The sequence below is a fragment of the Danio rerio genome, chromosome 9 (genome assembly GCF_052040795.2).
Source record: "Danio rerio strain M-AB ecotype USA chromosome 9, GRCz13ab, whole genome shotgun sequence".
NCBI classification, from domain to species: domain Eukaryota; kingdom Metazoa; phylum Chordata; class Actinopteri; order Cypriniformes; family Danionidae; genus Danio; species Danio rerio.
The window spans coordinates 46,419,353-46,436,628 of NC_141029.1; the positions used below are offsets into that span (position 1 = coordinate 46,419,353).

Genomic DNA, 17,276 nt, shown 5'->3' on the forward strand with positions numbered 1-17,276 from the left:
TTTTCAATTTCAACTTTTTATTTATGCATTATTTATTTTTATTTATTTATTTATTTAATTTTTTTTTAAGTTTCACTTAGTTCTCATTAAATAAAATAATAAAGTTACTTTAATAACTCAAAGTATTACGGTATGAACATGAGTTTGCTTCGCATATACAGCAAGCTTATGACGCAGATGTTAAATGACAATGTTGCATGCAGCTTTTTATTTTTATATTATACTGTAACATAAAAAAGTAATATAATGTTTATGTTTTGACAATTTACGTTAGCACTATGAAATCAATACATTCGGCTATGACTTAATAAAGCGTAATGAAAATGATTTCTTTGTGACTTTTTAACTAGTAGCTTGAACCACAGGTAGTCGAGCAAACCGAGTATTGTTTATATATATATATATATATATATATATATATATATATATATATATATATATATATATATATATATATATATATATATATAGAAGTCAGAATTATTATCCCCCTTTTGATTTTGATTTTCTTTTTTAAATATTTCCCAAATGATGTTTAACAGGGCAATGGCATTTTCACAGTATGTCTGATAATATTTTTTCTTCTGGAGAAAGTCTTATTTGTTTTATTTCGGCAAGAATAAAAGTAGTTATTATTTTGTAAAAAAAAATATTTTTAAGACAAAATTATCAGCCCCTTTAAGCTAATTTTTTTATTTGATAGTCTACAGAACAAACCATCATCATACAATAACTTGCCTAATTAACCTAACCTGCCTAGTTCACCTAGTTAAGCCTTTAAATGTCACTTTAAGCTGTATAGAAGTGTCTTGAAAAATATCTAGTCAAATATTATTTACTGTCATCATGACAAAGACAAAATAAATCTGTTATTAGAAATGAGTTTTTAAAACTAATATGCTGAAACAATCTTCCCTCCATTAAACAGAAATTGGGGAAAAAAATAAACAGGGGCGCTAATAATACAGGGGGGCTAATACGTCTGACTTTAACTGTATATATATTTATAATTTTTTGTGTTTGGCCATCAAACACTGTAAAAATATAATAACAAAAAGTTACGACAAATATTTTTTTTGTTGTTTTAACTGATTTTAATAAGTTAATCAGGTTTCTAAATTGTTTTTATAAATACTGTATACAAAGAGTGGCGACGCAGTTTCGCAGTAGGTAGTGCTGTGCCCACACAGCAAGAAGGTCGCTGGTTCGAGCCTCTGCATTTTTGTGTGGAGTTTGCATGTTCTCCCTGCGTTCACGTGGGTTTTCTCCGGGTGCTCCAGTTTCCCTCACAGTTCAAAGACATGCGGTACAGGTGAATTGGGTAGGCTAAATTGTCTGTATGCATGTGTGTGTGTGTGTGTGTGTGTGTGTGTGAATGAGTGTGTGGATGTTTCCCAGGGATGGGTTGCAGCTGGAAGGGCATCCACTGCGTAAAACATATGCTGGATAAGTTGGCGGTTCATGGTGACCTCTGATTAATAAAGGGACAAAGCCGAAAAGAAAATGAATGAATGAACGAATGAAAATTCAGAATTTTAAAAAATGCCTTTCCAAAATTCAAAATGACTTCCACTATATACCCTATATAGTGTCTACTACTGTACTGTATATACCCAGTCCACTCAAGCACACCTGCGTGATGTTCAGCACTGAAGGTGATGTTTATGAGCACATGCAGACAGAAAGCAAAAGGCAAAAAAAGCGTCTCCTCAGCCTCTCGCTCATTTTCTCTTCATTTCATGACTCATCCTGCCCTCGCTCTATCTCTGAGAAAGCCAACATTCAACACTCAAGTACCTTAAGCAACTGGCATACGATTAAATAAATGCACTTTTCTTTCCCTGAGAAATGAATGCAGCAATGAGAATAGCGACTGTTATTGCTCGGTCTTACGCAGGCAGCAGGAAATGCGGCATGTTATCATAACAAATATTCGCCGACTTCCAGTAACAAGCTAAAATTGCTCAAAGCTGCTGCCATGGCAATACATCCTGTGCCTGTCATTAGGAAAACGTAATTAGCCGTAGCCCAGGCTGTCTAAACACCAGCCCATCAGCTAGCGGGAGGACGCTAGCTCTGCGTAAACGGCACAACAGAGCCGCGGGTCTCGGTTAATTGGGATCGAGGGCCCGCGGGACTTCCGGAGGGAGCAGGAGGATGAACGTGAATACTCTCAGCACATTTTACTTTAGACGAACAGCAAAACGCCTCCTGATAACAGCTGGAGATGGAGATGAGGACGCTTAAAGAGTGGACTAGGGGAAAAACACTTCAGAGGGAGAGCACTTTAATGCAGTTGTGTCTCAACGCATAATAAACTGAGATTTACAGGGAGAGTGAATCAAGCATGAAAAATGTAAAATATTCATATTTGTAGTGTGTAGAAGTAACAGAAACTGGGATTATAAAAAAATAATGATAAAATAAAATAAAATAAAATAAAAAATGGGAAGAAAAAGATCATAAAAAATACTGGGATTTTGTAAAAAAAAATTACAAAAATAAAATAAAAAAAGATAAAATAAAATGAAATAAAACAAAACAAAACAAAACAAATAAATAAATAAATAAAAAATAGGAAGAAAAAGATCATAAAAATACTGGGATTTTGTTAAAAAAAATTACAAAAATAAAATAAAATAAAATGAAATAAAACAAAACAAAATAAAAAAATAAAATAAAATAAAAAATAGGAAGGAAACGATCATAAAAAAATGGGATTTTGTTAAAAAATTACTAAAATAAAATAAAATAAAATAAAACAAAACAAAATAAAATAAAATAATAAAATAAAAAAATAGGAAGAAAAAGATCATAAAAAATGGGATTTTGTTTAAGAAAATTACTAAAATAAAACAAAATAAAATAAAATAAAATAAAAAATAGGAAGAAAAAGATCATAAAAATACTGTGATTTTGTTAAAAAATACAAAAAATAAAATAAAATTAAATAAAATTAAATTAAATTAAATAAAATTAAATAAAAAATAGGAAGAAAAAGATCATAAAAAACTGGGATTTTGTTAAAGAAAATTACTAAAATAAAACAAAATAAAATAAAATAAAAAATAGGAAGAAAAAGATCATAAAAATACTGGGATTTTGTTAAAAAATACAAAAATAAAATAAAATAAAATAAAATAAAATAAAATAAAATAAAAAATAGGAAGAAAAAGATCATAAAAATACTGGGATTTTGTTAAAAAAATACAAAAATAAATAAAATAAAATAAAATAAAAAATAGAAAGAAAAAGATCATAAAAATACTGGGATTTTGTTAAAAAATACAAAAATAAAATAAAATAAAATAAAATAAAATAAAATAAAATAAAATAAAATAAAACAAAACAAAATAAAACAAAATAAAATAAAATAAAATAAAATAAAATAAAATAAAATAAAATAAAATAAAATAAAATAAAATAAAAAAATATGAAGAAAAATATCATAAAAAACTGGGATTTTGTTAAAAAAAATTTGGTGGGCGTGGTGTATGACAAAGTTTAAGTCGACGTCATGCTCGCTCGAATAAATGTCTACAGTAAAGCTATACGGGTCGTTCACATATCATAATGAGAAGCACTTCTCACAAAACAGATGCTTTATACACATAAATACTTGTTTATAAATGTTTATTACTAACTTTTCTATGAACATGATTTGATTAAGAAAATATGGCAGTTCCTTTGTTTACGTTCTGTGTAGCTCCACGAGCTCGTGACGTATCTCTGTAACCAATCAGCGTTCAGCTGCATGTGTAGCTCCATCTTTTGGTACCCTTTCTCCCGTTTGGTACTCTTCCGAAAGGGTGTCGAAAAAGTGGTACGCTACGGTTTGGTTCGGTACAATTTTGACAGTGGAAACGGCCATAAAAGCGTACCAAACCGAACCGTACAGTACCGTACCACTCAGTCTAAACGGGCCATAAGTATTGTTCATTCTTATTTTATGTTAGTGAATGCATTATTTAACATTAACCAATAAATCTGTATTGTGATGTGTGACCATTTATAGAAATACACATTTTTTATGAGCAGAAGTCACTTAAAAAAATAAAGTTGAGCATTTTGATTTTGTCAAGTCTAATGTGGTCTAAAAAACTCAGAGCATCATTTGTTTTCCACTTTTTAAGTTGGCAACCCATATGCCAGACTGCAAAGAGTCGAATGTTCACTTACCTTGTTTCGTCGATGTACACAGCCTCCAAAACTGATGCGGCATATTCAATGTTTTTCCTCAGATCTACGACATTTACCTCCCCTTTATCCAGCTGCTTCACCAGACATCTCAATCTGCAGAAAAACAACAGACAGAGCTTCACTTCATCTGATCTCAAACCACTGATGTTTTTTACATTGACCTTCCACTGCCGGTGACAGAAACACTCAACATCATCAATCATTCAGCCTCAAATAAGTCCAAATTTGTATCATTTTTCCATGTTTTGCTGGTGAAACATAAATAGATGTGTTTGGGATTTTGACTCCAAATCAAAATCTGTTTGGTTTAGAATGACACAAGGATGTGTAAATGATGATAAAAATGTCCGCCGTTGTGTGAAAGCCATAAAAGATAATGCAAAGCTACCCATGACACAGGAGAACAATCTGCTTTATGAAAGAAATTAAATGGATAAATGAGACAGACGCTGCCAATTTCACACCCACCGGAAAACAAAGAGCGCTGAATATATATCATATAAAAGATTACAGTTCATCAGCATCTTAATCATCAAATCTCATGAGCCAAAACACTACGCTCGGTTAATCTCTCATGGCACTCACAGTAAGACAATCTTTATTTTTTAATAAGCAAAGAAAATCTCTTGGCAGATTTAAAGTAAGGTAACCCCGTAAATATGTAGGTCAAAAATAACCAAGTTAACATTTGACCGTAATAAATTACATGTAATCTAATCACACACATTTTATTTTATTTTTACAAAATTCCTCTTATAGCTCTGCAAAATAAATAAATAAATAAAAATTAAATAAGTAACCAATAATAAAATAATAAAAATAAATAATAAAATAAAAGTAAATAAATAAATTAATTAATATTTTTATAAAATAATAATAAAATAATATAATGATAAAAATAAAATAAAAATAGTTAAATAAATAAATAAAAATAAAATATTGATAAAATAATAATAAAAATAAAATGAATAAAATAAATAAATGAAAAATACAATATTAATAAAATAATATTTAAAATGAAAAATAAAATAATATTAAATAAAATTAGTTAATTAATTGAAATAATTAAATAAATAAATGTTAATTATTAATAAAATAACAATAATAATAATAATAATAATAATATGATAAAAAATACATAAAAATTATTAAAGAAATAAAAATAAAATAAAATAATAATATTAAATAAAATAAAACAAACAAGAAATTTTTTATAATAAATATAATAAAATATTCATGCTATATACACAATATATATTTAAGTAATTTTGCTTTTCAGTTTAATATTTTCTTTAAGGTAAACATTTGAGATATGATTGCTTTTTTTTTTTTCACCTTTAAATAATCACTAGTGAGTGAATTGTTCCTAAATATGTATCAGAATCAGCCGTCTGTTAGCAAATAGGGACAAATTTCACCAGAAATAGATGAAATACAAATTTATTCTGACAAAACTGCTGTACAGTACCACCCACTGCCCTGTCAATCACACAATAAACCAAAATAAGTGTACAGTTGAAGTCATCCTGTGTCATTTTATTTATTTCTCAAGCATTTGTTAAGTGAAGTTTAAAAAAAAGATTTTTTGAACACACTTTTAAACATGTTTTTTAATAACTACTTTACTTTAACCCATTTATTTTGTCTTTGCCAATTTACAGGCTTAAAGGTGCAGTAGGTGATCTACCCATGTGCTAACCGGTTAGCATAATATCTTTCAAATACAATCCCTGCTCTGCCGTCCAAAGCCAGGCCTCCTGAAATTATGAACGCACTGATGAGATGTTAAACTGACTTTCTGTGGCCGTTATAAATCCCAGGATGTCCTTTGAAAAAGGGTATGGGTTTAACAGGCCTCAATCCATCATGGCCTCCTAAACATCCCCATATGATAGTTGGCTTCATCACTCTTTCCCTTTTCCGCCAATCAGCTGGTGTGTGGTCTGGTGCAATATGGCTGCCGTCGTGTCATCCAGGTAGATGCTGCACACTGGTGATGAATGAGGAGATTCCCCTAAAAATGTCTAAAGCGCTTTGAATTTCCAGAAAAGCAACTGTATACATTTGAAAAATTATTTGTTTTATTATTATTATTTTATTATTATTATAACTTATCACAAATAAGAAAATAAGTGAAAAAGAATAAAAATGATGACAGAAGGTCTAAATCATGTTGCCTTCAACTGTATCTACCCTTTGGTTAGCATGAGTTGCCCACTAAATGAGTAAGAAACACTTCTGTTAATCAGATAAGCAGGTACAGGCTGATCTCAAAATGGTCAAATCTTCTGATTAATGTCTGCCTTCAATCACACAGCAGCTTTTCTGTTTATGACAGTGGTTTGTAACATGGCAACTTGAAGAAACACCTCTTCATCAGCGTGTTATTGACAGATAACACGTCCACATAAACTCAAATAGGCTAAGGCTCTCTGCCACACAAACGCCATGACAGGAGGACAGACTAACAACTGCAGGATCACAAACAGCAAAGATAAACCCACTGCATAAAAAACAGACTGAAACCAGCACTTATTATGAAGCATGTTGTTGTTTTTTTTCTCTCCTGAAGTCTAACTTGACATCATCTTCAAGCTATTCCCAATTCCTGTCACGATAGGATCTGAAATGATGTCTGAAGTTGATTGTCGTCTGTGGTGGATCAGAATGACATCTGATGCGAAAATGAAGCAAATGTTCACAAATTGGCACTCGATGCCAAATTGTCATTCTTGCATTCACTGCAATTTGTCTGTCAAGTATGTGACCGGAAAGAATGAATTGCCTTGGGGAGATACTGAAAACCTGATATTCCTATCGCGGCTCTTTTAATGTCAAGCTTTTGCCAAATTAGGGGACTTTATCATCTCAAATTGAGAGCAGAGGTACAAAATGCTTCATGACACAGCAAAAGAGCTGAATAATAATGACAGAACATGTGGATTTCACTGCCAGGGGAAATATTATTGCTTAGAAGTGTTTCTTTTATTGCTCGTTCCAAAAGTAAGTTCCCAATAATTTCAGTTGTTTCTTCAAAAAATTCCAGAGGACTTAATGCAAATGAGATTGTTGAGAACCCTAAGCCAGAGTATGCTAATTTTTTTTCTTTATCTAGTCATTTTATTGTACAAACGTGCAGTGTCGAGAATATATATTACAATTCTGAGGAATACAAGGAAGACAAGGAAGTCAGAATTGCACTCTAAAAAAGGCTGGGTTGTTTTAACCCAACGCAGCAGGCACACAACAACAGAAGAAGTTAATATTAGGTTAGATTTAGGTCATGATATCAGGGCCCAGTTTTTCCAAAACTTTAATCTGGATTAAACTGGTCTAGATTTGTAAATCCCATGTTTTGAAATCCAGGATTAACTGATCTATCTTAGTTTTATGACAGTTTGTCAAAGGAACATTAGGCTGGATCACTGTGATCCAAATTCCAAATTTCAGGATTACCGAATCCTGTTTAACCGAGCCTTAAATATAACCAACAGTGTAGCATACTGGCTTAGCAAAGAACAACAGGTAGGCAAAATACCATTGGGGGGTGGACCAAATAGATCCCGATTTGAGTTCAAAGTTTTAAATAACCCAAAGGACAGGTTTAATCCAAATCAAATGTAAGATTACATGGTCTGATCTCAATTCAAAGGGCTTAGTTTTAACGATCTAGGCACAAAGTCTAAAGCGGAGGGCGCAAAAGCTTTAAGGGCATGTCTGAATCCACTTTTGCTATTTTAAGGATGGAAAAATATGCTCTGCGGTGTGGAGCATTGTCTAATAGGTTTGAGCTTATTCTCCTAACGAGTTATGGGTGCGTTTTGAGAATAAACCAATCAAAGTATCTTCTCCCATTCCCTTTAAGAATCAGTTGCGTCGCGCCATGGCACATTTGCTATTTGTAAGTGCAAAAACTGAACGCTTCACTAGCGAAAAAACAGTTAAACAGACCATCTGCAGCGCAAGGATAAAGAATGAGCCTTCTCCAATCGGCCTTAACTTTCTCTTTCTCTCTTTCATGGATAAGGAAACGGAGTTGTATGCACAGACATTCATTAGCCTATTTAATTAATTTAATTTGTTAAGCTCAAATATTTGTTTCAAAACTATTTCTAAATTCAGTTCTAATTTCCAGCAAACTAATAAATGAACAATAATAACAAAGTGTGGTAAAAAGTCTGAAAATAGCAACACGTCGGGGCAAACATTTCAATTTTTAAGTCGCTTTGGATAAAAGCGTCTGCTAAATGACTAAATGCAAATGTAAATGCAAACTCGTCTTGCGCCTTATAGCGCCAGGTGTATGATAGGGCCCAAAATCCCTCTGTTACTTTTGAAAAACCTATTTCCAAAATTTGATTCAATCCGTGATCCAAAATCCCATGGATTACTTTTGAAAAACTGGGCACAATTGACCAAAATTCAATGTCTACCCAGCGTCTAAGGACAACATTGCTTTGACGTCCAGTAAAGACATGATGTTGATATTTGGTTAATTTTAGGTTGTGCTGGAAAATGACCAGAATCCAACATCGAGCCAACATCTTAAAGCAACTGATGTCAAATGCTGACATTTATTCGTCAGATATGGAAACTAAAATCCAATCTCTGATAGACGACATAGTGGTAATGTTCACACAACATCAAACTGTAACATCATTAGATGCTGATTTTTTTCGTTGATTTTAGGTTGAACATTGGACATTGACGTCAACCTGATTTTCATTTCCAAACAAAATGCAACGTCCCCACAATATTGAGGTACAACGTACAACGTCACGTTGACGTCCTGTCCCTGCTGGGAATGTTGAGTCAAATAGGGACAAACCCAAAAGTTGAATATAACAACTGCAAAAAATATACATAAATTAAATAAAACATGTACATAATATATAAATTTAAATCTATTTAAAGCTGAAAAACTGTCCCTACTTCAGAAATCTCAAAATACCTCGCAAATATAAACGTATTCAGATTTATCAAACTCAAAATTGTGAGAAAAGGTCAGAATAGTAAGATATAGAAAAAGAATAGTATGATTGAAAATCAAAATTGCATTTATATTTTACTTTTATAGCATGGACCGAAGTTATTGAGCCTTTTATTTCTGTATGCTTATGAGGAAATGTCATTATTTTACATTTTGTTAGTTTAGTGACCAATTTCAAATTTTAAAAATGAGGCGTGGCACCCAACTCCACCCCTAAACCCAACCGTGATTGGTGGATGAGGAAAGGATGAGCAAATCATACAAAACTGTATAAACAAGATCATACAATTCATACAATGAGTTCATACAAATGAAAACACTAAATCAAAAAGTTACAAATTGCAGAGAAATTTCCTTTATCTGTTAAACATCACTTTTTGTAAAAGTGATTACAGATATTCATATTTTGCCTTCAAGTTCATTCATTCATTTTACTTCGGCTTCGTCCCTTATTTAACAGGAGTCTCCACAGCGGAATGAATCACCAACTATTCCATCATATGTTTTACGCAGTGGCTGCCCTTTCAGCCACAACCCAGTACTGGGAAACACCCTCAGACACTCACATTCACACCCACACTCATACACTACGGCCAATTTTAGCTCATCCAATTCACTTATACTGCATTTCTTTGGACTATGGGGCACCCGAACATGCAAACTCCACTTAGATATGCCAACTGGCCCTGCCAGGATAAGCAGCGATCTTTTTGCTGTAAGGCGACAGTGCTAAACACTGAGCCACCATGTCCTTAAGTTTATATAAATAAATAAATAAAAATAGAACTGTCCATTCTGATTTCATGCTACCTCTAAATCCAAATTCAATTCAGTAACAAAACAAAAATTTATAAAACCCATAGAAGTACATTGCAAACCCATTAAACATCTTGGAATCTGCGGGCTTATGGAGTATAAGTGACAACAGACTGTGGTTGTGGTGAAGTAGCCGAGGGTTAACAGCGCTGTGGTGACATGTCAACCTATCAGGACCTATTTTTACTTGGAGTGTGTGAAAACGCGTGAGAGAGATGGACTTGTGGAGAGTGGCAGAGGAAAAGGGCAGGAGATTGATAAGGACTTTGGAAAGTGTGCGGGCGACACTCATTCCTTCCCTGCCTGATGGTGTTTCCAAAAGCCCAGCACTGAGACTCAACTTTGAGCACCTGAGTAATGAAGTATGATAGAGAGGAGGTTGTGTAACTGGGCATCACACACACACAAACACACCCACCCAAAATGTCACAGTGTGTATAATTATCACATACACTCTACAGGGTACAGAGGGGAGGACTTTCCAAAAGCATGATAATCATACAGCACTGAGGGGATTTACAGTTTATCACAGTCAGGCTCAGATTTCAGATTTTCTCCATATTTTCTCAATCTAAACAACATGGACACCTTTATGGATCAAAATCAACGACAACAGTATTGAAATAAATAGTTTGTTGAATAGCACTGAAAAAAGAATACATTGAATACATTGAATTATGAACATTGGACACGTCCCATCTATACTGTAAAATCATACCCGATCACTCTACATCTAAAAATTCCAGGAGAACTGTTTTGTGTGACATTCATTAATTGTCCTTATGCCTGGCATTGTATTTATTTATTTATTTTTGATTCTTATAATATTTCCCTATTTCTCTATTTTAAGTAGTTTACCATATATTATTTAAGGCAGTTAGTAATTATAATAATAATAATATTAATTATAATTGTTACCTCTATGGAAAAGGGTTAATAGAGATATATGATGTTGCACATTATCTCTATGTCAAAAGACAATTTACATGCATGTAACCCCACCGGTTCAAGCAGGAGCAAACCCGCGATACCGAAATGGGGGACGCTTTAGGAGGAGCCAGGGCCGGAGTGGGACTCTTTTTCAGCCCTGGAGTTTTAAGCCTTAGACCGGCCCACCTCAGTTCACCACTGACTATATTAAAATAAGGTCATTTCTTATTCAGTTTCTAATTACACCATCACGTCTTTTTTTAAGAAAACAGCTGTTTTAGAACTTCAAATGTTCAACAACCCTTACAGTAGTATATGTCTTAACAATAAAAATGAAAAAAAAAAAAAAAAAGTTCTCTGACGAGGACCGAACCTGGGTTGGGGGCGTCATAATCTTACATGCCAACCACTGTACCACAACAGCTGTACAATGAATGGTGACTTATCTAGTTATATCATCATTAACCTGTAGGCTGCATCTTGCTCACGAGGCTACGAGAAAATAGATAAGAAATAGAAAAAATAGAAAAGAGCAGAGCTGCGGTAAAATAATGAATAAGAAGGCTGTGGTCAAGTAGATAAATAAATTATTTTTAAAAAGTGTGACTGCTGAGAGCGACAGATTCTGGAGCTAGGGACACCGGCCCTCGCGGCTAAAAAATGGACCGGCCCACTGGGAATTCTCCCAGTCCTCCCGATTAGCCAATCCGGGCCTGGGAGGAGCTCTTAAGGAATGAGATTTACATGATCACCAGCTGGCTTTCCTTACATTAAGGGCAAATATAAATGTTGAGAACATCCTTTACTAATTTTTGGCCTACTCAAAATCCTTTTATAAGCCAACTTACAATGTCCAAGACATTGCTATTGCTATTAAAAGCTACTTTAGTGCCCTTATTAGCTTTTTTTTCTCACCTATTAACTGGTTTAATAGTCATAAATGGCCATGAAACCCCCCTCTTTCAGTTAAAATATACCTCAGAATTTTTTCAAAAAGAGAGAGAAAAAGCGGAGAGCGAACAACTGATGACTGGAGACACGTGATTATATAGTTTACAAAGTTAAAATGCAAAAAGATTAACAGTAATTTAATGCCCTTTCTGCTAAAAAAAATAAAATAAAAAATAAATAAAATAAAAAAACAGCCTAGGCTGGTTCGCTGGTTTTAGCTGGTTGACCAGCCTGGTTTTAGAGGGGATTTGGCCATTTCCGGGCTGGTTTCCAGGCATTTCCAGCTTGGTCTTGGCTGGTTAGGCTGTAAAATGACCAGCTATGTCCAGCGCCTCTGTATGATGCAAATGTAAAGAGATGCAGAGCTGGAGTCCTCCCCCCTCCCTCTGGTCCCCAACAACAGCTGTTGTGCTTATCAGCATTTACATGAAGCCTGAAAGAGTGTGTGTTTAACATTGAGCGCAGAGCGTCCAAAACACACACTGCTCACTTCCAGTACAAGACAGTGTGCTCCTATTTCAGGTCATAATCTTATGTTTTAATTTAAATAACATGCTGTGCATTCAAAACAATATTTTAGAATAGCAGGAAACACTTCAAACTATATTTAGGACAAGACACTACAATTGAATAGGGTAAATAAAGAACTTATAGTTATCACCATACTTTATTTGATTGCTTGTACAGCGAATTGTAGATTTTTTGTAATAAGTTTTGAAAAAAAAAATATATATATATATATACTTAAATATGCAAATAAGGCATTATTTAATGAAATATGTGCTAATTTGAATACATTAATAGCACAAAAGCTTACATGTATTTTTAGAATATGCTTTTTTACATTGTAAATCTCTTCCACACAATCTCTTTATGTTGTCTCAAAACAAATCAAGTTAACTTTTTACAAATTTTTTTTACTAAGTGGATTGAACATTGAACAATTAAGTTGTCCGAAAAAAAAAGTAATAATTGTGTTGACTCCACTCATTTGTAAAGTAGTAGTTTAACATTTTTTTGTTGTTTTGTTTTTTGAGTTTATTAATAATGCCTAATTCTGAAAACACCTTGGGGAAAAATACATTTTTAAAAGATTTGAATTTTTGTCAAATAAAAACAAATTATGTGTGATGAACAAGTGACTTCAGAATATCAGTCTGAATAAAACCAATTGGGTGTAAATGTAAAGGATCAGAATCAGAAAGAGCTTTATTGCCAGGTATGTTCACATATACGAGGAATTTGTTTTCATGGCAGAGCTTCTACAGTTTAACAGAATAACGGAGACAGGACAAAAAAACAGATGATATATTTTAAAAATAGAAGTAGTGAATGCAAATATACAAATTGACAAGTGCATGTACAGGTATATTACTATATACAGTGTTATATGTGCAGCTGTTATGTGCAAATAGCATGAAAAGGGAAATGGCATGGGAAAAAATGAAAAGTGCTGCTTAAGTGTAGACCTGTGTCTCTATTCATCATCAAATGCTGTAATAAAAACCTACAGATACAAATTGTTCAAATTTGAACACCTAAGAAACACTTAAAATTGTATTTTAAGTACTTTTTTCATTAGCCTAAAAACTAAAATAAAATCCAAAATCTCATATCTATGTTTAAAGTATGCATGTACTGCAGAAACACAAAAAAGTATGCTAATTCAAAATGCACAGTAAACGCGACAAAAACCCACAACTTAAAGTTATCTGGTCATTATGAGGGGAAAAACCACTAACGGTGAAGAGAACACAAAACAGATTAGCCTTGAATTGTTGGATTTGTTCTACAGTGTTTGGACTTTCAGCAGAGACATTTACATTATTACACTGAACTGAACAACTTCAACTGTGAATTCAGCTGCAGTTTTATCAATCAATCAATCAATCAATCAATCAATCAAGCCTTTATTGTCACTACACTTTCGTATAGCGAAAATGGACCCCCCCCCCCAGACCATACACAAAACATCACACTTTTCGGGGGAGACAGTTAGGCAAAAAAAAACAAAAAAACGCCCCCTCAGCTTGCCCTTGATTAGGACAAAGTGAGAAAAGGGAGAAAAACAGCCCTATTTTAGCATAAGCACACCGGCAAGACACAACATAGACACTTTTATCTATGTTAAGCTGCTTTTACACAATCTACATTGTAAAAGTGTTTTAAAAAGGGAACAAAAATAAAATGGCATATTAGTATGATTAAGTTTTCTCTCCTTTTTCACTAACTTTCAGAACCTGACATGCAAATTATATAGAGCTACATTAATGCAAAATCCATGCAAAATCTGCTATATCCATGGAAAATCTTAAACTTAACAGACTAATAGAATTTGATGATTTAAATATTTTTAAATATTTCCCAAATGATGTTTAACAGAGCAAAGAATTTTTCACAGTATAACCTATTTTCTTCTGGGAAAAGTCACATTTGTTTTATTTCGCCTTGAATAAAAGCTGTTTCAAAAACTTTTTTAGAAACATTTTAAGGTCAATATTACAAGCCTCCTTTTTATATATATTTTTCTTTTACGGAAAAACTATAGATATTCATTGATTTGCCTAATTATGCTAACATGCATAACCTAGTTAAGCCTTTAAATGTCACTTTAAGCTGAATACTACTCTGTTAAAATACTAAACTATGTTGGGTTAAAAATACCCCAACATATAACCCAACTATAGGTTGTTATAGTACCTTCCTATCTATGGTAATATCCAATTTTTCCTAAATGTTATTTTTTCCAATCTGGTATTACTTTTACTTTTACTACTATTAATTTTATAATTATGGCCGTATAAATAAATAAATGTCTCAGCTGGGTCCTAAAGGTGAGAATCTGGCCAGATATCCCAAATATGTGTATCATTTCCTCCAAAAAAAAAAAATGCAGAGATGAACACGGGAGGTAGAGAAAGTGTATAATTCATTTAATATAGATTGACTAAAGTGCGCGTTTGTATCATCAGTAAGTAAGGATGATTTCACACCTGTGAATCAATTAATTTTCTTTTGAAACAGAGATTAAAAATTTTGCTCGTTGTTCTTGGTGCGGTTCACTTTCACATAGTAAAGTTTCTAAACAGACCATAATAGCTAAAACAAGTCACGTGCGAGTTAACCCTCCTTACATTGGTCAGAGTCCCGCTCAGTTGTCATGTGTCCTTATTTTAATTTATGACAATGAGCAATAAGACATGATAAGCAGAAAGCTGCGCTTTAATTTTGATACCCTCAGACATCATCACCAAATATAAATCAGAGGTAAGACTCTCTCATACTTGGCTAGACTGCAGTTCGGTCAATGTTCCTAATGGATAAACAGCTCTCGTTAATATTTCAGCATGCTTTTATTTCTGTATTTAACAGGAAACGCACATTTATCGGTAGGAATGACATCCCGCCCAACTCATAATTCTCTCTTCAGCCGTATATATGCCTATTACATATCCATAATACAGTGTGAAATAGCCAGGCTTGGATTGTTTTGCTTTCTCACTACAATCAATCCGCTGTAGAGTTCGTTTTAATCAACACAATCTCACAGCAATTCGTAACTTTTTCATTTAGTGGCTAATTCGTACGAATTCGTAAGATCTAATTCGTACATTTTAGTACGATTTGCTCATCCCCCAATGACGGTTGGGTTTAGGGGTGGGGTTAGGTGCCACGCCCCCTTTTTAAAATCGTAGGACTGAACTCATATGAATTCATATAGCCACTAAACTGGCAAAACGTAAAATACTTGCGTTTTCACGTGAGATCAGGCTGTTTTAATCATGCGGAGACCACCTCATTCAAGGTGATCTTGGACTGATTGATTTGGTCCAGATCCGAGGGTGATTGCTGGTTCCACATATGCCAAATGAACCGCGCTAAATGGGCAAATGAGACAGGTTCGAAACAAAAGTCAAGGTGTGAAAGCACCTTAAGAATGCTGGAGAAACAGATATAAAAAACACAACACAGAGAGGTAATTTGATAAAAAAAAATATCAATATTATTGCGTTAGAGCTTAAATATACTTTATAATGCAAAAACAACATCATGAACGCATGTTAATACAGCTGTTTTGTGTCAGTTAAATCTGTTGACTGTTGAAACTCAAAATTTTAACCCAACTGGTTGCGTTATTATATAAATAACCAAATAAAGGTTAAAAATAACCTAACAAAGCACGGAATATTTAACCCAACTGGTTGAGTTATTAATAAATACCTAATAAATGTTAAAAATAACCCAATAAAGTACTATATATGTTCAACTCAACCATTGGGTTAAATAAATAACTCAACATTTTTTTTAGAGTGTAGTATCTTGAAAAACATCTAGTAAAACATTATGTTAAGATAAAATAAATCATTTATTAGAAATTAGTTATTTAAATTATTTTTTAGAAATGTGTTAAAGAATAAAATAAAAGTTAATAAAATATTCTGACTTTAACTGTGTATATAAATGATCAAAGCTACATTGTAAAACCCTTTTTATTTTATATCATTTCACTTTTTATGTATGTTTTTAAATTGAAAAAAATATTTGAAAACATTTTACATGGTCAGCAACACTAAAATAACACTAATATGGAGATTATTATCAACAAAAAAAGCCACATTTAGTAACCATCCTCAATCATTTTTATTGCAAACGGACACTGGCCATCATAAAACTCTGAAAGAGATACAATGGCGTCAGTGTGAGCAGCTTATGAAGCATACATACCATTTCTCTGGTTTACTGATCATTAAACAGACATATCTGACAGAATACAGAAACAGGCCCATTAAAATCGAGCATTCCAGAGAACTGTGTGAATGTGACTGCAAACATAGTTAAAAACACAAGAGATGAAGCATGACGGGTTGACAGACGCTTTCAGACACAAGCACTTCCACTGACTGTATTTTTGGAGTCTTTGCCGTGGCCCCTGAACCAATGAACCAGGAGGGTCTTCAGACTCACTGCGAGTGGATGGAAATGAAAACAAGCATCTTAAAAAAGATCCTGTCTGGAAACGGCACTGCTTTACTTCTGTAGCAGGCCCTCCCAGAAGCAAAAACACACCCAAGTGAAAATTACAACATCCATAAATCAGTCTTACACATCTCTGCGTTCACTTCAGGATTAATACTGCTACTAACAAGATTATTGTAGGTAAATTTAACAAAAAAAAAAAACAATTTTACAACACTTTTGTTCCTTTAAATAAACAAATGTTAATTGAACTTAATATAAAAAAACAACATACAAACACAGTTAAAGCCAATATTTTTAGCCCTGTTTTATAAGCCTCCCTGTTTATTTTTCAACCCAGGCTCATTCTGAAAACGTACCCCTTTATACATTTCTGGAGAGCACCAAATAGGGTCCCAGGAGTTTTTTCACA

General features: G+C 33.1%; 1 protein-coding gene across 4 annotated transcripts in view; it reads right to left on the reverse strand.

Moving 5' to 3' along the window:
• Nucleotides 1–17,276, reverse strand: part of pde1a (phosphodiesterase 1A, calmodulin-dependent) — a 259,650-nt gene that overhangs the window by 46,107 nt on the left and 196,267 nt on the right. For all 4 annotated transcript variants that reach the window (XM_087268393.1, XM_087268394.1, XM_087268396.1 and 1 more), the window contains one exon: nt 4,180–4,293. In XM_087268393.1, coding sequence (XP_087124519.1) covers nt 4,180–4,293 — 114 coding nt within the window. The remainder of the gene's footprint in view (nt 1–4,179; nt 4,294–17,276) is intronic.